A 25,567-nucleotide genomic window follows, 5' to 3' on the forward strand; every position below is an offset into this window, starting at 1 on the left:
TGTCTTCATACGTTCTGGAGAAACAAATATAACATCTGTCTGAAGCGAAAGAGATCGTCTGCTATGATTACATTATGTTATCATGTCATTAGTATTATTGTGCAGTTTTTCTGTTATTAAAATGGGGACTTAATTGCACTTGCCCCCCCCCTTTTCCATTACTTACTCTGAATTAAACATAATTGTTCATTATCCTGAGACCGTTTTAAATTAAATATTGGATAGTGATAATATCCTTTCTGTATTTCCTGTTCATTATTACTTCATAAAGTCCTTTGTTCAAGACCGTTTATATTACCTAAGTATATCAAAGGGAAAATAGCCCATATAAACTTGTGCCCAGGGTTTACCGTCTGTGCCTTCATTAAGTTTAAGTGTCATCTATTTGTAATGCAAATTGTGCATTCGAAGAGAAACTTTGCTACTTGGACACATTTTCACATTAAATAAAGTCCTCAGAGGTAACGCTGGAAAACTCTTAAAGGCCCATGTGCTTCAAATAGCCACTTGTGGAAATTCTGTCATCATTTACTCACCCTCTTGTCATTTCAAACATTTCAAAACTTCAGAGAACAAAAGGATATTTTGAAGAAAGCTGGTAAGTGAAACAGTGCCCGCCACTTGTATGGACACAAAACCAATGCAAGTCAATGGGTGCTGGTTAACAAAATACTTTAAAGTATCTTCTTTTGTGTTCTGCAGAAGAAAGAAACTCATACAGGTTTGAAATGATATGAGGGTGACAGAATTTGAGGTCTTTATTCTTTGAAGCTACACACAGCCATCATAGTTAAAAACTCAGGAGTATTGTTGTCCTCTTTATTAATACATTCAATGCCACAGTCAAAGGAAACGGAAAGACTCTGAAAATACAATGAATGTCAAGTCCCATTTATTTGTATTTCACAATACACATCGTTTCACGTCAGCTTTACAGAAAATCACACATTATTGTCAGAAATGTCTAAAAGCGCGTTTAAACAGACGCTGTAATGCTGCTCAGGTGTGGAACGTCTTCCTCTTTCCTGCTTGTCTTCAGCATGGTGTCCTTGGTTCTTTTGTGGTCAGTTGTCATGGGAGTTTTGTCTTCTGATGGTGAAAGAGACCACACACAATCAGATGTTGTCATCTGTAATTGGTTGCCTGCCCGGAGGACCCTCCTAGCTGCCATTCCGCTTTATCTGTTCCCTCTTATCAGTCCTTTTTCTCCTGAAGTGTCAGCGGGGCAGCAGATGTGTGTTCATACAATTGGAGGGCACTGCGGCAGCGATCAACCTTGGTCTTTGTGGCAGGAAGGCTATTTTCCACTGAAATGTCTGAGACAAACCTTTGATCCTGGAAAAGTTATTTCGTAGGCTGATCTCTCGAAGGAAAAGCAAAGACGGTGCTATAATCCAATTAGCAGGACCAGTGCACCGAGATTTGTAGCGGAACAGAAACATCTCGCTGCATAAAAATAAATAAATAAAATGTGTAAGCGTCAAATATATTGACTCAGAAAATAAAGATAAGTTGATTTGTTTGGGATGGAGGAAGCGCACAAGTCTGAGATGTCAGTAAGAACCTCATAAATCAAAAAGGAGGCATCACCTGGAGGTAGCTGGGCCGAACTGCTGAAAGATTCTGTTTTATTTCCAGTGTTTGATATCGTACAGTATGTTTCTTGAGTCATGTTTTTGTATTTGTTATACTGCCGTTTAAGGTCAAAGTCCTTATAGTAAAAACAAGTGCAGGACTGATTGTATTTGATGGATTATAGTCATTTCAACAAAGGAGGTAAATTTGGAGTCAACAAGTCAATCAAACTGAACAGACTGTTTTGATCAAAACAACAATATGGCTCTGGTTACTAAAGCCAAGAACCATTATTTTCTAATTAGTTCATTGTAGGTATTATAGGGAGGGACATATTAAGTCTAGAGAGAATTTGATTGGACAAAAAACGGTGTAGTACAAAATGAGTCATCACAATTTGGAATGGTCAATTTCAAACGCATACATCTGCTAAAAGGGATTTTTTCACTTTTAGGGAGACACACCTAAAACGTATGTAATTGGGACTTTGAGGGTATGGTTCACCCAAATGAAAATTATTTAATCATTTACTCATCCTCGTGTCATTCCAAACCTGCATGACTTTCTTTCTTCTGCTAAACACAACAGACGATATTTTGAAGAATGTTGGTAACCAAACAACATTGGCCCCCATTGACTTCCGTGGTATGGACCAAAACTACTAAAACATTTCTCAAAATATCTTCTTTTGTATTTTTTGTGTGATATACAAAATTAAGAGTTAATAAATGATGTCAGAATATAATTTTTGGCTGAACTATCCCTTTAACTTAAACAACACACACTTCATCCTGGGCTTTGAACTTCATCAGGACACATTTACAAAACACTTTTCTAAATGAATGATGCCCCCTGTTGTTGGCCATGAGCATTGTGACAAATGCATATCAATATGATAGACTGCAATTAATAACTAGATCTGTTATCCAGAGATATGAGACAATATGCTAAGCATGTCACAAAGATACTTGGCCCAGACAAATGTATGGCAAGACAATAAAGGCAAAGAACAGGGCAAAATGAAATGACGGTGAGCGAGAAAGGCGAGGCAAGAGATCGCCAGGGAAACAGAGGTGACGGGGATCTGCGAAAGAGAAAGGCTCTTTCTGCCTTGTTGCTCCGGAGATTCATTGCTCTCCTCATCAATCATGGTGGGCTGATGAAATTGTTCCTGCCCAGAGTAAGCCTTGTGGCTCTCATGTGCAGAGTTGGCATAAATCCTGCTGGCATGGAATAGAAGTGGATTATATTGTGCAAATTAATTGTTGCTTGAATTTGTCACTTTTGCTTCCTGCCCTGGGAGGCCTCAAAACACCATATTGTCTTATTCTCATCCCTGCTGAAGAAAACCATGCCCATTACATGATTTTTGTATGGATTTAATGGTTATAATGCAAATTGTATTGGTCAACTGGAAGCTACAGTATAATGTTTCTGTGGGTCTCTACTGGGAGTGTGTTGGGATGTTATCTTATGGGACCTTTTGATATTGGAAAAACACAACATAAATAATTTTGTAACCGCTTTAACAGCAAATCTTTGGTTCATTTAGATTTATGGAAATTTGTATTGGATTGTATTGTTGTATTGGATTGCTTTTGAAGTTACGAGTATTCGGAACAACAGGTCAAAATGGACTGCTGATGTATCTTCATTATGTGAGCAGGAAGCCGATCCATTCTAAACTCCTACCAGAAGGCAGACACACACCATACGTGCACACCTCTAAACAGCAAACAAACAGGCGGTGCTCGATGCTGATCTGATCAGTCATTAATCTGTTCGGTGTATTTTTAGAGCACTTCCCCCGTGTTTGATGGCTAAAGACAAGCTTTGGGAACATCTCTCACTAGTGTTTACACAAGACTCCCCCAGTCAAGGTCAACGGTACCCTCACTTCTCGGCCACTATTAGGAAGACTGTGCCAACACTAATGAGTTGACCGCTGGTGACATGAACTTACTAATTGCTGCAGTTCTATTTATTTCTATGCTTTGTGTTATTGCCACATGTCTTAGAAATACCAGAAGAGTGTATTGCTTTTGTGTTCATGCAATTAGTGCAACCTTTACAACTAGATCTTTAGACCTGTGTGATACAAAACATCTAATTATCACATACTCTCATTTTGGATAGCTTTATAACATTGTTATATAAATGCATTAAAGTATAAAGTATACAGTATATTTGCACATCAGCAGTGATCAGTTAAGAACTAATGCAGTGTCTAGACACTGTAAAAAAATTTGCTTTTTAAGTTTTACAAATAAAATGAACTCGACTTTATAAGTCAACATTTCAAATATTTTGAATGTGTAAAGGAATAGTTCACTTTAAAATTTGCCCCTTTTGACTTTCCATAGCAGGAATAAAAATTACTACAGAAAGCCAATTTTGAAGTGAACTACTCCTTTAAAAATGTCTCTATATTACTGCGGTGTCACAATATATTGACAAATATTGTGATATTAAAACACCCGCGTATTGTATCGAAAACTGTTCAGCAAACTATTAGAAATTTTTTACTTATTAATTAATATTATTTAACTCTCTAGTTCTTTCAAACCTAGATCATTTTCTTTGTTCGGTTGACCACAAAGAAAGATAGTTGGAAGAATAGCAACTGACATTTCTGTTGACTAGGCCTATATTTTGAGTATAACAAAACACATAAAAATATGAATTCGACTGATAGCATCATTCATTTATATACAAAAAGCTTTCTGTTTTCACGATATTATCGTTACCATGAATTATGTTATTTTTATACGTTGCATCACCTCAACCAGTTGACTTCATTTAAAATAGGGAATTGAAAAGAAAAAGACTCATAAAGCTCACAAAAAGTATGTCATACAAAACACCTCCAACGCCTTTATATTCTAATTCCAGAATTTCAACTAAAATCAGATAATATAATGGCAAATCAGCAAAAAAAGGCCGAATATATGCAGTAATATTTTACAGTGTTGTGAAACTCTAACACAACCCCCACTCAAACAGTACAACACTGCCCTCTAGAGGAATTTGCGAAAAACGTCACTCAGGACCTTCATCATCGCGTAAACTTATATCACATTCTCATCAAACGCACTTGCTTAATGTAAAAACAATTAAATAAAAACATTTTTAATAGAGAGCGACTGGCTTAAAACGATACAATGGTTTGCAGTGCGTCGTCTGTTTATTTGAACTTTCTTTGAAGCAAAGACTGTAAATATCTGAGGGATTATGCTAAGGGAACCATTTGTATGTAGTGTGTGGTCCTGTGTGCCAAACGTGCAGTTGTTAAACACACTTGTTGCATGTGTGAAACAGCTCAGCAGGGTTAGTCAAACTCCTCCCATTCCCCGCCCACAGAAAACAAACTCCTCGCATCGGATCCTTCAAATCTTGCTTTTTGGTTTCACGCGATGAATCTTAAGTTGCGGGGCTGACGACTTGACGTTTTCATTTCATAGATATGGGTTGTAATAGGTGTGCTCGTTGAAACGTCATTGAACTTTGAAATGTGTGAGATTCGAAGTGATGAACTTAATCTCGAGGACTGAGAAGAACAACCGGGTAAGTAAAACATTTACTGAACAAGAGCGTGAACATTTAGAGCATCACATGACATGTTTTTCTGAATTTATAATCGTCTCATCCTCTCAACACAATCGTGCAACGTACAGTATAAAGAAAAGAACTTGAAGTGTGTTGACTTTCAGCGGCAGGTCAGCAGCAGTCCTCGTGATCGGAGATGCTGTCTTCTTTATTGCATTATCCGAGTATCCTCATGTGTTTTGTTAAGGCTTCACAAGCCTCTCATTGGACAGTAATCCCTGATTCACCAAAGCACTTAGTGAGTTCACCAAAGCAGAAAGATCTTAAATTCTTCTTAAGGAGCCATAAGAAGTGTGATGTCTTGCTTGGGGTGATTTATGATCCTAATTCTTGAAAATTATGCATGCAAGTCCATAAACCAATAAGCTGAATAAAGCAACAGTAGTGGGTGTTTTAAGACGTGGCTTGTTTAGTCATGCTTGTCTTGGCCTCATAATAAGCAGATGGTGAGTAAGAATGCATAACATTTTCATTCATAATCTCTTGCTGCGAATGTTAGACTGTGAATGAGCTCGCTCGCTCTTCTACTTGGCATTTTTTGGAACCGAGTCCGTGTGCCATCTGATATGACATCATTGCCATGTTCGTGCTGGGTGGATAAACACAAATTTAACTCACAGAGGCATCCTATAATCGAAGACATTGTTTGCCCTCTTCAGAAAAAAACGTGGTTACCATTGTGGGACTGTTTTTGTTTGTTGATGTGGAAAGAGAGAAAACCTATTATTAGAGAGGTTGGGATAAATCTGCAAGTTACAGTTGGTATCCGGTGTCAGATGTGTGTGGGATCGAGCTGTGATGTTGTCAGGGTTGCAGCGTGTGAGCAAGACGCCTTGACTCAGAATTCTGGGTAAAGTCAAATCAGATTGTGTCCTTGATGGTCTATGAGTTCTTCTTAACGTTTGCGCAACTGATCTTTTTTTTATTGTGAGAGACGTCAGATAAACTTATTGGCTCTTGACATGCTCTGCTGCGTGGATAGACACCGCAGGCACGCATGAGCACATGCGCCTAGTTCACCAGGAAGTCTCGACTTAGTCTGCACATCAAAGGAAACACGCTTGTTTATCTCATAGATGCTCTATGTGGTTTTCGCTCTGACACGGGCATCGAAACAAAATGAGTCACAACACACTATCTGAGGTAAACAACTCCCTTAGCAGTTTCATGGGTTGTGTGACATCAAAACCTTTTTGGTTTAAATTTGTTCCAGATTTGAACTGGCACCTGCCCGTTCACGCCCCAGCTGAACCATGGGGTCATTCCGAAGGCCCAGGCCCCGTTTCATGAGCTCGCCCGTGCTGTCAGACCTTGCCCGCTTTCATGCCAGCTCGCCAACATTGCAGCTGTCCAATGTCAGCGTCTGGAACAGGTGGGTGGTTGTCTTTTCTCTTTGTTATTCTTTTTATAGATGCATAAACGTTTATTGAGAAAGCAAATAAAATTATTTGAAGTTGCTGAGCTTGTATCTTTCGGATAGCTTGACCTTAAAGCTTTGAGGCAGAGAGGTCGACAGTACATGTGACTCAAAAGTGAAATCTTACTTTTTCATTTATGACTTTAGTGCCATATTTAGTTTTCAAGGGGGAGTACCCAGTTGAAACATGCGGTTAAAGGCATTCAGAAGGAAGCAGACAGCGGCTTTCGCCTACACTACTTCCTCATGGAAGGGGACCTCCGATGCCCCTTGCTCAGGAAGCCTACAGCAGGATGTTGGTCAAAATTTTACAATTTTGCTGGCAAGCTAAAGTTATTTTAAACAAATAGAAACTTGCTGTTTAGAATGCTTACTTCGAAGAAATGAACGTGAGGAGAAAATAGCAGGCAGTGTTATTCGTTTCTAGTTTTGTTTTCACTGAGTGCAACTCCATTACAGCAATTTGCATACGATTTTCTTACTTTGCAAAGTGGTCAATGCGGTTAAATAAAAGCTTGTTTACACTTTTCCAGGTTGAATCTCTTTTTTTTATGTTTGCAGTGTTCAGACGGCTGTTATTAAGGTGTTTCAAGGAGGAAGCCTGCAGACCAATGAGCTTTACACCCTGAATGAGAGCATAAGGTAAGAAATCAATACTCGGGATAACAGACGTGGTCTCAGATCATTTTCACTCGCTGATACAATCAAGTCAAAATAGGTTGAACTTTGCAACCAAGACTTAATATCATAAGAACATGGGGGTGGGTGACCATTTCACACTAGCAATTGCATAGAAATGTCTTATAAAGCTCTCAGAATACCTTAGCAACCACATGGCAACACCCTTGCAACATCCTAGCATCATTTTCATTAACAAGCCCTGCTTAAATTTTGTTTATTAATAAGGTTAATTACTAATCAATATATTGAACTTTCTCAATAGGTGGCTTCTAAGGACTGAGCTTGGATCATTCATCACAGAGTATTTTCAGGTAGAATCTATAGGCCCTTTTGACATGACGTCACTTATCTTCCGAAATTCTTCGTTGAACAGTACCTGTTTGATTATGAAGTTGTTTTATTAGCGAATGTGCTAGGATAAGTACTCTGTCAGTTTATTTTCACGGTTGTTAAATTCCAGCCCGCCGACAAAACTGAATTTATTCTTCTTGTTTGTTGCAAGAAGACGGATGTTATGATACACTGCTTTGCGAAAAGGCAGAAGTTAGGTTACGTCTTTGTGAAAAGGGCCTATTCTCAGTCGCATGAACATAAGAAAGCAAATTTCAATGAGAGTTTAAGAGCGTTAAAGACCACGTGTTATTCGTTCTATTCAGGATCAGCTCTTGAATAAAGGTCTGACGTACATTTTGGAGAAGATTCAACTTCACGATGGTAAGTGCTGAACCACTTGGACAGTTTTATGGGGGTGTATAAATGATGATTTGATGACTAAATCATGAGTTTGTTTCCGAAATGAGATAACTCGGATAACATTTTAAACACTTGTTTTTTATTATGCTAAACATATTAATGTGTTTCATTGTGTAATGTATAGTTAGTATCTGTTTAGTTATTATGGCTTAAATCAAGACAAACCAACTGCAGTTCGATTGATATTAATTGGAATGCACAATAAAAACATATCGCATTTTGGAAATAAACTCTTCAGATATTCATTTTTGGGTGAAATGCCCTTTTAACACACCTGAACCATCCAATTTAAACATCACTGTCTTTTGTAATGTTAAAGGTTAAGTAAGTACAGATGTGTTTAATTCAAGTCCTTCCCTGCATTCTTCTACCATTTCTCATACCCAGATGAAACTCTTCTCCAAGCGCTGTCTGAAATGTGGGTGAGGTTTTTCACGGAGATCCTGCCAACTCTCCAAGCTATTTTCTACCCTGTGCAGGTATTAAAATGATCTCACCTACCATTCAAAGTAGTCGGTCAGTGTCAAATTACTGCACCAAGACTGTGATGACTGGTTGTTTTTGGCTCTGTGTTTAGGGTCAGGAGTTGACTGTGAGGCAAATGGCTCTGCTGGGTTTCAGGGACATGGTTCTGTTGAAGGTTCCTGTGGAAAATATGCTTCACGACACCACATACCCTCCTCCAATCACACAGATGCTTCTTATCCTGCAGGTGGGGTTTTATTAATGACACCTCACACATAAATGAAACTAAAAAACAAGAAAGTATAGGCGTTTCAGCGATGTGGCCCAAACTTAACTTCCGGTAGACTGGACTCAATAACGGATACTTGACTGTAGTTTTAATTCAATTTACTACAATTAATTCACAATAAAATATGAATCCAAATGATTATTAATATAAATCAAATATCAAATAAATCGTTATATTATAACCAAACACAGACCGGAAATTAATTTTGAGCATGTGCCTCTGATGAAACCTTCTATAGTTAAGTCTACTTATTGTGTACTTCTCAATGTACTACTCAGAAATAAAATTAAAATTACACTTTAATATATTTTAGACTATTTGGCCTATACGTTCTTCTACTCAATTATACTTTCAAGTATACCTTGATCAAAATATTAAGTATTCCAAGTATGCTTGAAGTTGCGTGGACTCTTTTAAATGATTAACCTATTAAATACTATTTTAAACACCTTACTATTTGTACTTAGCTAGTATACTTTAAATGTGTATTTTGTTCAACTAAACAAATGTGCTGTAACTATTGAACCAACTATCTATACCAACTACGGTTTTCTAACTTACAATAGGTTCACTTGTAGTACAGTTACGGTACAAACGAAACACATATTTCTAAACTAGTTAACTACTCAAAGTTTACTACTGTTACACTCCTTAAAAGTGTACTTTTATAAACCAAAACATGAGATAATTTAGTCCCAAGTATTATTAAAATGGTACACTCGCCAGTATACAACTAGTTTGCACAATTCATTTGGTATACTTTCTACAAAAGAGAATGCTTTAAAAAATCTTAAACTTTACTTAAGTATGCTAAATAAGTACACTTTTTTTAAAAGGCACCGAAAAACATATGACAAAAACAAACGTTTTCAAAAATCTTTTCAAAACACACTCCCTGTCTTTCATTTTTGAGAAAGCTCCCACAGTTGATTTTGCCAATACAGCCCTCGGACCGCTCAAAGAAATGAGCAATATTTTGGTAACACCACAGTGTTTACATTTCAAGAGGGAAGATCATTTTCTTTGTACACTGAGCTTCAACAGACCCTTTTTAACTTCAAAAATGTCAGCTGCTTTCACACACAGGTGAAAAAATAAAGCAGACATATGAGGTCAAGTACCACGCTTTCAGAGAACATTCCCGCTGTGGAAGCGAGAAATGTTGTATGTACACAGAAATAGTGTGGGAACACATATGTGCTTTGTGGCAGCGTAATCAAAGATGAAATTTTAAGTGGCACGGTGACACCAAACACCCAGTCCCGACATTCATTTTTTTTCATATGGATCTTCCACACAAAGGAAATTTGTATGCTTTGTTCGTGAAGTAGAGCTAAGGTCGGAGACCACAGGGATACCGTGTCTTGCTTGAGGGCATAATGATGATGGAACACAATGATGCATCATTTTGATGCCAAATCACTCCCACTTTTCATCTGTCTTGGGATTCAACCCAGAAATGTAACTCTTTAGCTTCCAGCTTTCCTGAAACATAAGCCTTCATTTTGAATCCTTGTTTACTCTGGTCAGGGCATTCATGAACCTAACGGACCCACGCAAGAGTATTTCTTACTCGAGAAACTGGTGGATATGGTTATATCTCCCTACCTGGGTAACTACCTCTACTTGAGCCAAAGTGAATCTTCTTCAGGTGGTTGTTCATTCTTTTACCTGCTCAATTGTTTATTTTTTCATGCACAATGGAGTTACCATGAATCTAACCATTTAAATCTCACCATCTTCTTCCGCAGAAGATCATTCGGAGCACCTGAGACCGGTCAACACACCTCATTGTGGTCAACCTGAGATTACGGTAACACAATTTGCCCAGGAATCCTTCCTGGCACCTCTAGTTGAGCATGAAGGAGAAGCCTACTTGGAAAATACCAGAGGTATCAGACGCCACACCGTTGCCAATGTGGACTCGGACATCCAGCTACTGTCTGTTAAAAACAGGATGTGTTCGGGGAAAGTCGAGGTCAGTGGGGTGACCCGGATCATCGAGACAGGGAGAAAAAGGACTCCGAATTCTTTTTGTAGCAAAGCTGCTTTTTTTAATTCTAGGCAAGGTGCTGTGGAAATTCCTAGAGGCCAAAGCACTGCTGAGATACAGTGTGGCCTAACCAGTTAGAAAGCGATGCAGGAGATTTGTTTTTGAGAAACGCCTACTGCAATCCTCTTATTTTATAATAACTGTGACAGGCTGTAACATGTTTGTTTATTAAAACACAGAGGCTACTTGGAGCTGCTCTCATGGGGCTCAATGAAAATAGGTGCAGGATTATGTTTGGCCTGTCAAAAAAACATGTTTCCTCGTAAAGCTCACTGAAAGTCACACTTCTTTTCTGCCGTGGAGCTGGCAACGTTGTGTGAAAATACGTCCTGGTGAGCTAACCAAGTTTACAGAGGTACAAGCATGGTATTAGAAACTATAATTATATAATGTTCCCTTTGGATACACTAGAATTTTAATATAATTTTTAATTCCTAAGCGATCATACAGTTTCATTTATTTGTAATTTTATTCGAAAATATGCAAATATGTTAAAAATTTGTGTTTACGATTAAAGTCATTTGTTGAATGTTTTATGATTGCAATGGTATTGTACCTTCTTTTAAAATAATAACAAGAATTTGTGGGTTTGTGCAAATAAAACTGTAAATATTTTTTGAAGTAATAAACTTGAAGAAAGGTCACAAAATGAGGTACTCTATCCAAGTATGTTGTTTTGGTGTTGAATTAAATCATTGCTTGAAAGAACTGTAAAAGAGAATGTGAAGCTGACGTCGCGCCATATGTTGCAGTGGCGCCGCCATCTTGGGAGGATAACACTCCACTGCTATTATTGGTTTGATACAGTTACTTGTTCTGTTTGATATATGGCGAAATCGAAAGTGCAAGAACCATGGGCTCTTCCTGAATGACTCTGCGTACGGCTATTGCAGTTTTTAACAAAGCAAGACCGACCTACCATAGTTATTTCCTAATCAAACAATAAAAACAAAACGCACTGCATTGAACCCAAAAGCTCCCAAAATGGCACAACATTCAACATGCCTGTGACGTCGATTTACAAGCTCTAGCCTATTGTATTGTTTCTGAGTATGAACATTTTATTCTAGTATACAGTGAGCTTTTTTCCAGAGCAGATTAGCGTTTAAGAAGATTTGTGTGTTGTTGTCAAATCCTGTTTATAAGACACTTGGTGGCAGTTTTTAGGCATATGAGATCTGCTGAAGAGCTTTACACTGTATAAGACGTTTAACCTCATGGTGAAGCCAAGACACCTACGTCACTTTCCTACGTAACTGATTGGTAAGAGTACGGTGCTAGTAAAGCCAAGGTCATGGGTTCAATCCCCAGGGGATTGCACATAGTCTGAAACAAATGTTTAGTACAATGCAATGCAAGTCACTTTGGATAAAAGCGTCTGCCAAATGCATAAATGTCACAATGTAACATTAGTTGCGGATAAATAGCATTATAACTTAAGGAAATAAAATATTGCAAACTGAATGAAGGCTGCACGTCATCGAGGTTTATTATTTAGGGTTTTCTTTCCGATAAGCAACCGTTAGACTGCATTTCAAGGTAAGAATTAAACAACAGTGATTGCGTCTTTTGATGAATAAATGTTAATGTTGTAATGTTTTAAAATGAAATAAGATAGCCTTGATGACGTATGCGACCTTCGAAGTGCGCATGCTTCACATTGGGGTGCAGATATCGCGTGCAGAAAAGTAGAGATGATGCAGGAAGCGAAAAAAGAATCGCTGGTCTATGATGCCATCTTCTGGTAGCTCTTACAAATTTTAATTTTAAAATAATTATATAAACTTATCAAAACTTATTTTATTTGTAATATATACAACAAAAATACATGCATTATCAGTGCCAGTCTAATTCATTTAAAGTCCGCCAGAATCACTAATAATAATGATCCGTCGGGCTCCCTATAGACCTACATGTCATTTAAACATCATGTCATTCAAAACCTGCGTGTCTTTCTTCTGCAGATCCCAAAATAAGATATTTTCAAGAATGTTCTTAACCAAATACATCGACTTCCATTGTATGGACACAAAAGCACAATTTTTCTCAAAGTATCTTTTGAGTCATAGACAGATTTTGAACTATACGGTGAATAAATGTTAACCGAATATGTGTTTTTGGAGAAACTTTCTCTTTGTGTGTCATTAGACACCCGATCCTGCAGATGGCGCTATTAATATGTGGCGCTGTGATAGGTGTAAAATCCTGTCAAAACGCGCAGAAGAAAAGCTTGTCCCGCGGCGCCGCTCAGAGCAACAAACCCAAGCTGTAGTATTGTACGCGAGGACGACACTTGTGTCCATAATTACACCGTATTCACAGCTCATAACCACTGTGCTTAAATATCGTGACGCGTTTAAAAACATTTGGGTGTGGACGACGCATTTGTCACAAAAAGATCAACAAAAGCGCATTTTCATTGAAATCCACCGGAGAGGTCCGACACGCTGATGGCGGCGACAGTGGAGGAGCTCTATCGTAACTATGGCATCCTCGCCGACGCGAAAGAGGATCTTAGCAAGGTAAAAAAAATATCCTCCATCTGTGTTGTGTGTGGATAAGTATAATACTCTTGGCATGTTCTCCTGGGGATATATTTATATTAATATTAACGCTAACGTTATATATATATATGATTAGGCCTTGTCTGAAGATTAGCGTGTTAGCATGTTAGCCCCAACGGTTGGCTGTAGGGCTTTTTGAATGAAAAGTCATCGAAGAGCCTTTAGGTCGATTATGCGTGTGAGAAATGTTTATTATGAAAATATTTAAATTGTTATTTTTATGTTAGTGAGTTGTAAAGAAAAAGTCGTCACGTTTAGCGGTGGGCTTGTCCTACGCCATTTGCGTACGTTAATAGGTTTGGGAATTTGTATTTCAGCTGATCTGCTGAATTGCAAACCGATGCATGATTAACAGCTCAGGATATCTATGCATAATGTTGGATGATGGAATTAGCTGTTTGAAAATTGTATATTTCTTTTATATTTCGTACTATGGGAGTAATAGAGGTCATTTGTTTTTGTAACTAAATATTTGTCTTTTTCAGCATAAAGATGCCTACCAGGTCATTCTGAATGGTGTTAAAGGTGGCCCAAAAGAGAAGCGACTAGCAGCACAGTTCATTCCCAAATTTTTCAGCAGTTTTCCAGAGCTGGCTGACGCTGCCATCAATGCACAGCTTGATCTGTGTGAGGATGAGGATGTATCTGTAAGTACATTGTGATTTGCATGCTGTGGGTGGCATGCGATGAGATGCTAGAAGTCATAAACTTTGTTTCGGTTTTGCAATTTTAGATTCGGAGGCAGGCTATCAAAGAACTCCCGCGATTTGCGGCTGGCGATACTTTGCCCAGAGTTGCGGACATCCTCACACAGCTTTTGCAGACAGGTATTAAACGGATGACCTGTAAAGCATTTGTTCAATTTGGCTTTAAATAAAACTTTGTTTTAGTTATTGGTAAATATTGCTAACTAATAATCCTACTTTTTTTATCCTTATCTTTTAGATGATTCTGCTGAATTCAATCAAGTAAACACGGCATTGATCTCCATATTCAAAATTGATGCAAAAGGTATCATCCAGTGCCAAGCACTGATCAGTTTTGTTACGTCATGATCGCCATAGCACCAAGATTTAATTGTTTTCTCTGTCAATGCCTCTCTTTAAAGGTACTTTGGGAGGCTTGTTCAGTCAGATCCTGCAAGGAGAAGATATTGTACGAGAAAGGGCGATCAAGTTCCTTTCTACCAAGTTGAAAACTATGCCAGATGACACTATGACAAAAGAGGTGGAGGATTACATCTTTACGGAGACTAAAAAGGTATCTGGATGTATTTTTTGTTTCAGACATGCAACCGAAAGCTAATTTTTGGTATGTGTAGTTGACACCAAGTATCTGATCATCGTCTCAGGTTCTCGAGGATGTGACCGGGGAGGAGTTTGTGCTTCTGATCCGTATCCTGTCGGGACTGAAGATCATGCAGACCGTCAGCGGGAGGCAGCAACTGGTGGAGCTGGTGGTGGAACAAGCATTCCTTGAGCAGGCCCTTAACCCTGCAGATACTGACAGCGTTGACAGGCTCCTGCAGTGCACACGTCAGGCTTTACCACTCTTTTCTGTGAGTAAACACATATTATAGCTGCACCACAAATGTCTGAGAAAACCTGGTCACATGATGAATGTAGAGTGGGTCACCGAAACCCGGTGCCATATTACCCATGTAACTGGACCAAACCAAAACGCAGATTTCAGTGACTCATTTCGCTGCCACTTAAATGTTGACTGAGCCGTCGATTGAGACGTGCTCTTATTTATGTGAACAAAAGTCGGAAAGCTAAGATAATACAAATCAGACACATCTCATACAATAATTAAACGGATCATGATGATCTGTGCGTGATTTGTAGTGAAAGACAGTTTTAACGTGCGCTCTCTCCCTCCCATCTCCGCTAAATCAGCATTCATCACCGGGTGCAGTCTTTATCTTCAATTGCTTCAAATTCGCATTAGGCAAATTTAAAAGTGAAACTGACAGTAATTCAAAACGCATATGAAGTTCTTAACACAGTAACGCATTTGACAGGACGAGAGCGAGACACAGCAGTGAAAGTGCAAAAACCTTATAGCATTCGTCAGTCTGAACTCTATACATCAGTCTGTCATGCTTTTTACTCTTGACTGCATGTATAGGCATTATACTTATTAATTATACATAATGTTTGTTTCAAAATACACACATAATGTAGCCAAGAGGGCTCTCGGTAAATGGACTTAATCTGTTGATGTATTCAACACATTGTCGGCCCATATTTCATACATGGCAAGCACTTAGTTGTAACTGGAGGATAAACAAGGTAAACAGTAGATACGATAACGTCTTTCTAGTAATGTTAGTGTCCATGCTCATTTCACATTAAACTTTAATCGTGAGTTTGTTTTGTATTTTTTAATTGAACATTTTGTTCTTTAATGTCATCCACCAGTGTTTTGTGGCTCTTTTTTAAAAGCATAGAATTAGGCACCGGTACAGTTTTAAAAGCATCGATTTAGGCACCGGTACAGTTTTAAAAGCATCGATTTAGGCACCGGTACAGTTTTAAAGCATCTAATTAGGCATCGGTACAGTTTTAAAAGCATTGATTTAGGCACCGGTACAGTTTTAAAAGCATCGATTTAGGCACCGGTACAGTTTTAAAAGCATCGATTTAGGCACCGGTACAGTTTTAAAGCATCTAATTAGGCATCGGTACAGTTTTAAAAGCATTGATTTGGCACCGGTATCAGAAAAAACCCAAATGATACCCAACCCTAGCTTGTCATGCTAGGACAAAGTTTGGAGTAATTTGTTGAAATTCAAATAGTATTAAAGTAAGAAAAAAGTTTTACTTGTTTTACTCTATATTTACAATATTTACAAAATTTGAGAGTGGTCTGTAAATGTTCATCTTTTTAATACTTGTGTGATTTTCGTTTTTTTAGAAAAATGTGCATTCTACCCGCTTTGTGACATACTTCTGTGAATACGTTCTCCCCAACCTCAGTCTCCTTACCAGCCCTGTAGCAGAACTGGACATCCAGCTTGAGGTCTGTACAGTGTTTTGTATTGTGTCTTTATCTTTAATGCTTGTGGCATACAGTGATGCGACAGTTGTGTTCAAATGCAAATTCTGACGCAGTATTGATGTCAATAATGTTCGTGAAAGTAAACTGGCGATGCAAATTTTATGGGTGATAAAAGCCCAGTTTCACAGACAAGGCTTTGCTTAAGCCAGGGGCCGGTTGCATAAACCGCTTTGACTAGTCTTAGAAGTTCCTCATCTAATTTGTTTCTTCGAGACTGGTCATAACTTCTTTAAATCAGTTACATAAAAATGTAGATTGTGCTAATTGAAATATGAAAAGTAAGACTGGTTAGACCTAACTAATTGCTAGTCAGTGAGACTAGTTGTTAAGATGCAGTCTTTTGCAACTGGGCCCAGGACAATGCCCTAGTTAAACAAGGAAATGTGAACATCTTGGTTGCCTTGCGTTTGACAAAACAGGAATATAACGCCAAGCTTGCCCATCTATATCAGTAAATTGATCGACAGACTAAATGGTTCAGCAGAACATCCAGTCATAACTGAAGAGTCGGTAAATGTGTGGTCTGGAGCAGTCATTAGGTGTGTGCGCGCTCTTTTCTGACTGACCTAGACTGGAATAGACTCGGAAATTTAGAAGGTAAAACAATATAAAGCAACCTGTCGATCAAAAATATCAATGTCGACTAATTATCAACGTCGATTATATCGACCAATCGCGACAGCCCTACCTGACATATCTTAAAGTGTGGCATTGCCATTGTTTAGTCTCAAGATGCACACCAATAATTTTTATTGAAGGCATTTTAATAAAAGTGACTTGAATATCCAAATTTTTTCAAGGTTATGTGCTTTGTTCATGCATTCTGTAAAGTTAAAATATTTTGGTAATGAAAATAAAAGTTAAATGAGTGATTATTATTTGTAGATTATTCCAGCAGTAAGACACAATTTATCTTTATATTAATGCTCACTTTAAGAATGAGAGCTCTGTTAAGAGCGCTTAAAGCACTGCATCACTATAATGGAGACTTGTTTGCTTTACCCTGAAGAAAACAGCAACTTAGTAAGTAGTGAAGCAAGTTTTCCGTTGTTTATGATGAGCATATCTATGAACTTTTGATCATCCCGTGTATGTGACGTGTTTGCGTTACGGATGCGGCTCATGTGAGCAGCAGTGCCACCGGGGTAAACTCTCGCATCTTCAAGTGGCGAGCTCCGCCATCTCACATATAAAAAAACCTGCTGTAGTTTACACAGGACAAGCAGGAAATGTGCATTGATACACCTTCATTCTACACGTTACTTTGATATGTGAACTGTCTTTGTAGTGTTTTTTGTGGAGGGAACGATGTGGGCAATTTATTTCACCTTTGCCAGCAAGCCCTGAACATTAACTTGGCACTATGAATTGCACATTTTCAGCAAAAAACAAGCAAATTTTGCCAATTTGTTTTCAGACATGACAGACAAGATGTTACAAAATATTTTAACAAAAATACAATTTTGACCTCGTTTTTGTATATTCCTGAAAGCCTCCCTGTGTGACATGGCCGCATCACCTTGACTTTCTTCCGCGCATTTATATATGATTGAATTTGACTCCGCAGAGCATGTGAAAAAAGATACATATGATGATCATTTGCCAACTCGAGTGTTCATGTTTGTTCTCTACATTAGGTATTGTGGCCAGTCTGCTTTATTAACGGGTTTTCGTTCGCTTTGCTTGAGCTTTTAATGTTTTTTGTTCTGTAACACATATTTTCGATGAATAAACTCAGGATATAATGTAGGATTATTGTGAATCCTACATTGTCATTTAAATGTCAAATTTAAAAATGAAAAATTATTCTTAATCTATTATATGATAAATTAGTCGATATAAAAATAGTTGTTAGAGGCAGCCCTAATATCAGGGCACTTTGCTTTCAATTAAGGCTAAAACTTACAATAAAGTCTGGAAGTAGTCTCAAGCCTTGTCTATAAAAATGGGCAATGTCTGTAATGTTCGAAAATGCTCCTGCATTTTAAGTTTTTTTAGTTTTGAAGAGCTGTAAAAAATGATGTTTGCTCTTTCAGGTACTGAAGTTATTAGCAGAGATGAGTCCATTTTGCGGAGACATGGAAAAACTTGAAGTCAACCTCAACATGCTCTTCGAGAAGCTACTGGTAAAAAACATAAAACTTCTGACCTCATGGAACAATCTGACAAGCATTCCACTTTAGCCTCTTCACTGACCTCTGCGGATATTCACAGCGGTCCCTCTTTCTTTCTCTCTGCTTTAGGAGTTCATGCCCCTTCCTCCTGAAGAGGAGAATGGAGAGAATGCAGCGAACGAAGAGCCCAAACTGCAGTTCAGCTATGTGGAGTGCCTGCTCTTCAGCTTCCATCAGCTGGGCAAAAAACTACCCGACTTTCTCATCGACAAAATCAGCGCAGAGAAGCTTAAAGACTTCAAGATCAGGTCTGTGATTTGTGTTGGGACTCTTATTAAACCAGTCAAAATGATGATAGACATCTAATTGTGTTGTTCATTGAAGTTTGTGGTTCGTGTGTAATGTAGCTGGTTGTGAATAACCAAAACATTTGCTAAATTCACATCAAAGGGAGATGTTGTCTTTAACCGAAATCGCTTTAAGGGATTACAGCAATCTGCTTGTTAGGACTGCAACAAGCTACTACCTGCAGTTGTGACATTACAATGGCCAAAATTTACATAACCTCCGCTTGGAGTGTACACCTGTTATAGATGGGTTCAGCGGCAATAACTTAAACAAACGTTATGTGGCCCAAGGTTACCTTTTCCGTAGACCTCCACAAAGGATCAATAACTTGAGTAGTGTGACTGTATTAATATACAATTAAATATAAAATAAGTTGTTATATTATAACCAAACACAGACCGGAAGTTATCGTCGGGCCAGTGGGTACGTCCGATGAAACTGTAGTGCGCCACATAAAGATAAAAAAGACCTCAAAATACTGTGCAATACTTGGGCTTTATTATTTTTTACAGGCTACAGTACTTTGCACGGGGACTGCAGGTATATATTCGGCAACTGCGTGTTGCTTTGCAGGGCAAAACCGGAGATGCACTGAAGACAGAAGAGGTATTGTAAGATTTGCATATTTTGTACAGCTTTTGGTTAATTTAAACTCTTTATTCATTATGTTCCCATTGTAGAAGACACCTGTCAGGGAATAACAACAGTTGTTTGTGTATTTTTTCCACAGAATAAAATAAAAGTTGTGGCTTTGAAAATCACCAACAACATAAATGTTTTAATCAAGGTAAGGCAAACACATTATTTTAATCGACTCTTAAAGGGATAGTTTGCCAAAAACTGAAAATTCTGTCATTTACTCAAACTCGTGTCCAAACCTGCACAAAAGAAGATATTTTTGAAGGATGTTAGTAGCCAAACATCATTGGCCCCTATTGACTTTCTGTTATTTGGACACAAAACCACAGCTGAATTTCTCAGAAGAAAGAGTCCAAGATATACAGGTTTGAATGACTTGAGGGTGAATAAAGGATAACAGAATTTTTATGATTGGATGAACTATCATGTTACGATTTGGGAAATGTCTGATTGTTTTAATTTTATCTCTAGGATCTGTTTCATAACCCTCCATCATACAAAAGCACAGTTACTCTGTCCTGGAAGCCAGTACAGAAAGCTGAGGCAACAGCAGCGGTTGGGTGGGTCTTTCAAATGCACAAATTACCTTTTTTTTAAGCTTTGCTCATGTCCTCAAGATTGACATCCGTTTGTCTGCTTATTAAAGTTTTTTTCTCCTTTATCTCTTCTGTGTATTAAAGTCAAAAGAGGCTGTCTGGAGATGACGTGGGAGCAACAGCGACAGCAAAGAAGCTTCCCGCAAGTTTGCCCAGGAGGGACGCCCGTCAGATCTACAATCCACCCAGTGGCAAATACAGTGCCAGCATTGGGAACTTCTCAAATGGTGGGTTTGTACTTATGCGTTATATCTAGTCAGGTCTTTTCTAAACACATTTTATTTAACTGCAACAGGTGTGGTTGGCCCTATGAAATCTTTGCTCTAATATGGTGAAACAAACCTGCGTCTATTTTTATATATATATATATATTTCTCATCTTCACAGAACAAAGAGGAGGCTTCAGGGGTGGCCGGGGCCGGGGTTTCGGAGGAAGAGGAAACAGAAGCCGAGGTCGAATTTATTAAGAGGACTGCAACGCAAACAACAGCATAACCACAACACACCAACATCTGTACCACCCTTCATGCGTCTCTCAGACACCCTCAATCCCTTTGTTTCTCCTCATTTGGTTTTATTCTTGCGTGTTTTGGAAAATCTTATAATGTTCCTCACCATCAGAGCGGCTACACGTTTTTTTGTCCTGGATCATTGTGGAACAGGTCTGCCAAGGTGTATTTTTTTTTAAGGAGTTTTTGTATGGTGATACATCGTTTATACTTTTCTTTTTAACCTTTTTAATTTTTCAGTGCTTTTGTTGGATCAAAATGACAAATTTATAAGAAGTCAAAATTTTATCATAAACTTGTGTGGTTCAAATCAATTGCTGTCATTGATATATTCTTCAGGACATCAAATATTTAAGTTTGTACAACACCTCTTATGCCCTGATGTTTGCCGTCAACTTGGTTGTATAAGTTAATAGATATTTTTGAGATGGCTTAAGATTGAAAATTGTCCTTGTAGAGTAGAATTTATTTAGTTTATACATCGCTAAAAAAAGGGTTTAAGGAACCAATCTTTTTCAGGTATTGCTTCCATTCGAGTATTCCATTTCAAACATTTTGCATGCATAGTTTATAGGAGATATTTTGATGTTTTGGACTAAAGGGGAAAAGACATTTATGTATTACAACTGTTGTTTTCATTTCGGACAGATTTTCACACACATTAAAAATCTTTGCCTTTTTCAATAGTTGGAATGATCTGCTCATGAATATGCATTGTTAAAATGTTTTAACACTGACAAACTACATCAATTATATCATGCATGTTAATACAACAAATATCACAGATGAATACATTTAAGTTTCTGATATGAATATCTATTGTATCCACTTGATTATTGAACAAAGTTTATGAGTTCATTCTGTTTTTAGGTCAGAATGAACCTAAAATAAAGATGAGTGAAAGAAACATATAGCTACTAAAAACAATGCCATTTGGCTCTTGCAAGCTATTGGCTTTTAGTTTGAAAGGCAAGAGAAAAGTATAGTCCGCCTTCATGTGTTTAAATGTATGACTTTTTCTGCAGACCACAGATGATGGTATTTTGAAGAATGTTGATAATCTAACAACATTGGAGCAGGTGGACGCAAAACCACAGAGACATTTCTCAAAACATCTTTTGTGTTCCACGGAAGGAAGAGTAATACATATTTTGAACAACACAAGCGTGAATTAATGATCACAGAATATTTATTTTTGAGTGGATTGTGCCATCAAACTCTGAAACTCCACCACTAAGAGAAATGCAAACTGATCAATTGCCTTTTTCTTTTTTTTACAACCGAGCAACCAACACAAGTGTTTTATCTGTGTAATGCCTCATTAACACCAGTAGATGGCCTCCGTGTTCACGGTACATGTCCACACTGCAGCAGCGCGAGTTTACATTAGTTAAAAGTGACGATAAAATAAATAGTAAACGGACAAAACCTGACTCTTCCTATAGTGTTTAGAGAAGTCCTGGTCTGTCACACAGATCGATTCTCATCTACTTTATATAAAGATTGTTGTTTAAAAAAAATCTTAACATTTCAAAGGGCACGTTGCAACAAGTATGCCCTCGCGCACAAACAATTCGGACGATAGATGGCGCTACCGGCCGACAGTGACGGAGCCGCGGTCGCTCGTGACTAGGTATTTCCCAAATCAGTCCCCTTAACCCCTTCAGATCAGTCACGCGCCATATCACGCGTTAAAGTATCTTAATATAAACGAATGATCTCTCTGTGACCGGTGCAGGTTCGAGCGAGCACGTCCCGGAACAATTAAAGAACAGACGGGATGCAACAGTGGGGGCGATCGGCTATTTTCGTAAGACGTGATAAATCGATCGACCAATCAAGAGGTGTGCAAATAAGCCGGAACAACACAGCGTACGATATCAAACAAAACGTTCACGATACTGCAGTGAGCAGGTGGGGCGGGTGCGCGTTAAATAAACCCGTCAACGCACTTCTGTACGCCAGGCCCAGCGATTTTCTTTGCGTTATGAATTGGGATCAATCTCACGCTCGTGTTCTGTGGGACCGTTCACGACGTGCACGACTATTTATTGTCACCGCGTGCAAAGCCACACGACCGAAGCGTTGCCGGAGAACCGCGAGAAAAACGCGAAGACGACCATCCGCCCCCTCATGTACAATGCCTGGAATAGTAACAGCACTGCCAGGCTTACTAAATATAGCAGCCAGTGAGTGTTAGCATGTCAACTAGGAACCCGAATGAAGTCGTTTCCACACGTGTGCCTGTTGTGGCTACACATATCTACACTAATGGGCTATGCAGCAGGTCTTTAATAACAACTATAAATAGATCTAAGTGTTAACTTTCATTCTACTGTATTGCTGCATACGGGTGCGCACCTGTTCAAGATGTTCAGAAAATATGAGTTCAATGCACGCAAATATGCAATTCTCTTACGCAAAACCTCGGACACGACGAATCGCGTGACATTTTAAACGCTCGTCTGTCGTTTCGAAATGGGATGTTTTTTACGCAATAGGCCTATGTGAATGGAGACAAGGGGCTGGATTGAAACGTGAGGTATCCGTGCTATGTGTTTTTTCTGCAGTTGACTTTGAGATGTATTAATGAAAGGCGCGTGGCTTTAAAAGTTCGCATCCCAGCTCAATTTTGAATAAAGTTACTGGATGGTCTTTGTTGCATTACTTGCAATTGAAAGCCTTCACTCGGTTTCTAACACTAGCTTAACATGTCACGCAGGAGGAACATCATGTGACAGCTTGCCCGTTCATAAATATTCACCGTCTCTATTCATCCAGACTCTTCTCTTGAGGTAGGCATTGTGCCTCGACTCTGAACCATGTGATTCTGACGGGAGGGGGGTTCTATAAATAGCTCTATAGCTCGGCTTCCATTGACATCATTTAGGCAAGAGAGACGGAAAAATAAACAGAGGGAAAGGGCTGTAAGGGCGGAGATTCTTAATCTAAGCTTGAAATTCAAACAAACCCTCATCAATTTTGATTCCCCTCGCCACTCTCCAATAGAAACCATCGGGGAAGTGTTGGTTTCCTAGAACATCTTTGTCTCTCCCCTTAGTGGAAAAAAAGAGAGAGGTGGGATGGGTGGGTGAAAGTCAAACAAAGGAAAAAGAAACGTCTGACGAAAATCCAAAGCAAATATTTTGGATTATGGTGTTAATGGGAGAAGGAGAAATATTATGGTTTTGGCTATACCTATAGGTATAGGTGAATGAAACAGCGGCGTTGCAAGCCATGTCAATGTCTGTGTCTAGCTCATCAAACTACTGGTTTCTCCAAAGTGTTTTGTTAGGCAAAGTTAGATCTTGTCAATGAGTTGTTTAATGTACTATTGCCAATCAGGGTGTTTCTTGAACATCATACATACGTATAATCCATAAAGTCTTGTGAATAAGGTAATTCCCGTTTGTTTTTCGTCAACATACGCACAATTGTGACAACGTCTTTTGCATGGATAGCATTAATAAAGTGCTCAAGTCCCTCTTGATCAAAAGTGGCAGCTGGGGCTCCAACTATTGTTCCAAATGTTTATTGTTTCACATGGTCAGGTCTGTAGCCTTTTTAAATCAAAGATTTACTTCCAAGGTCGACTTAAACGAGTCATCTTACAACTCAGTTGTACCCAGTTAAGGTTTGTGGTTTTTATTTCAACCGTTTGAGTCACAGACTTTAGACTGCTGTTCCTGTCAAAATTGAGCCAATGTGGGTTAAATGAGGAGAATCTCTGAACGAGCTCAAGCCCACACAGCCAAAATCTGGATATTTTTAGCTTTAGTTGTGGGTACAATCGTCCCGCTTCGTTGTCAGATCAAAGCTACCATTTTTAGCACCGTTGGCGGTTTTATTTTTGCCATTCATCTAAATATTTACTATTTCACTCCCCCGTTAGTTCTTGTCACCTCCTGCATATTCGTGATCGTTCCATCTTCGTAGCAGTTGTCTGAAGACTCTTTGGAACATTCAGTTTTGGAGAATAGTCGTCACTGCGCATCCCAATACATAACATTGTTTGCATGAATCAAATGTTTTTCAACAGGCTTGCATTTCCAAGTTCGTTAAAGTCGATCAAACTGAATGAAAGCCTCTATTTCTTTTTGACGCCCCAGTTTAAGCACCATGGACAGCAACAACCGACGCATTCGAAAACAGTCAACTGCGGGTGACCTGAGACGTGTTTTTTTTTTAGAATTCAATAGTTTTGAAGTATATTTAACAAATGAGTAAATAAAACGCGAACTGCTATTTTTTTAAGTGAGCTGCAAGTGGTTTGGGGGGTCCTGAATGGGGTTTGGCGACACCATGCGGCAAGTTGAACTACAAGATTTCGTGATGTTTTTACCGCACTGGTCAAACGAGTGTACTTTGTGTACTGCACACTCGTATATTTCCACTTGTATTGGTATGTTTTGGGAAGTCTTCCTATAAGCCCCCTGCATTGCACCCTAGTTCACATTGCACGCGCTCCTGTAACCCTGATTTGCAGGTGTGATACCCCTTTACATGCTCTAAGATATTTTATTTAGATGCATCTCAATATTAATATCTAATCGTCTTCATACACAGTGTTTGCGCATGGAAGTCAATTTGCACATCTGTCCCTATCCCTTTGCACGAGTCTAATTACATGAAGTTACATTCCGCGCCACCGATGGGAAAACTTAAATCTCGGTTTGGGATAATATATAGGCTAGTGGTGTGTCTGCCGCGGAATCCATAGGAAAACGAGTTTTTCCACGATGCCAGCCGACAGCAAGGAGGGGTTTTGCTCGGATACTAAGCTGTTGCCAGTCGCAAGGCCCACACTGTATTATCGCCCATTTTTGAGTTTCATTTAGCGCGTCTTTGCTTGTTTCAAGCCATTTTCATTGCCGAGTGGCTGTCTGAGAGCAAAA

General features: G+C 38.7%; 2 protein-coding genes across 2 annotated transcripts; both read left to right on the forward strand.

Moving 5' to 3' along the window:
- The first annotated feature begins 4,817 nt into the window (after nt 1-4,817).
- On the forward strand, nt 4,818-12,301 carry prr5l (proline rich 5 like). The gene is made up of 9 exons (XM_079449861.1): nt 4,818-5,139; nt 6,395-6,553; nt 7,160-7,240; nt 7,542-7,590; nt 7,936-7,993; nt 8,420-8,511; nt 8,610-8,744; nt 10,317-10,437; nt 10,538-12,301. Exons 2-9 carry the CDS (start codon nt 6,435-6,437, stop codon nt 10,915-10,917), a joined length of 1,035 nt encoding a protein of 344 aa, XP_079305987.1. The 5' UTR covers nt 4,818-5,139; nt 6,395-6,434; the 3' UTR covers nt 10,918-12,301.
- A 698-nt stretch (nt 12,302-12,999) lies between these two features.
- Nucleotides 13,000-22,096, forward strand: api5 (apoptosis inhibitor 5). Its single transcript, XM_079449862.1, has 14 exons — nt 13,000-13,361; nt 13,889-14,050; nt 14,137-14,230; nt 14,349-14,414; nt 14,512-14,663; nt 14,755-14,961; nt 16,323-16,427; nt 18,503-18,592; nt 18,710-18,888; nt 19,441-19,534; nt 19,659-19,715; nt 20,039-20,127; nt 20,248-20,390; nt 20,551-22,096. Exons 1-14 carry the CDS (start codon nt 13,290-13,292, stop codon nt 20,628-20,630), a joined length of 1,590 nt encoding a protein of 529 aa, XP_079305988.1. The 5' UTR covers nt 13,000-13,289; the 3' UTR covers nt 20,631-22,096.
- Nucleotides 22,097-25,567: the final 3,471 nt, after the last annotated feature.

The sequence above is a fragment of the Barbatula barbatula genome (assembly GCF_947034865.1).
Source record: "Barbatula barbatula genome assembly, chromosome: 25".
Lineage (NCBI taxonomy): Eukaryota > Metazoa > Chordata > Actinopteri > Cypriniformes > Nemacheilidae > Barbatula > Barbatula barbatula.

What these genes read in the sequence shown, in the direction of transcription:
- prr5l (XM_079449861.1), top strand. Translation starts at nt 6,435, where the DNA reads ATGGGGTCATTCCGAAGGCCCAGGCCCCGTTTCATGAGCTCGCCCGTG. An exon ending in ACCCTGAATGAGAGCATAAG is followed by an intron (nt 7,241 to 7,541) that starts GTAAGAAATCAA and finishes CTTTCTCAATAG; the next exon opens with GTGGCTTCTAAGGACTGAGC. An exon ending in TCATCACAGAGTATTTTCAG is followed by an intron (nt 7,591 to 7,935) that starts GTAGAATCTATA and finishes CGTTCTATTCAG; the next exon opens with GATCAGCTCTTGAATAAAGG.
- api5 (XM_079449862.1), top strand. Translation starts at nt 13,290, where the DNA reads ATGGCGGCGACAGTGGAGGAGCTCTATCGTAACTATGGCATCCTCGCC. An exon ending in TCTTTACGGAGACTAAAAAG is followed by an intron (nt 14,664 to 14,754) that starts GTATCTGGATGT and finishes TCATCGTCTCAG; the next exon opens with GTTCTCGAGGATGTGACCGG. An exon ending in GAGGCAACAGCAGCGGTTGG is followed by an intron (nt 20,128 to 20,247) that starts GTGGGTCTTTCA and finishes TGTGTATTAAAG; the next exon opens with TCAAAAGAGGCTGTCTGGAG.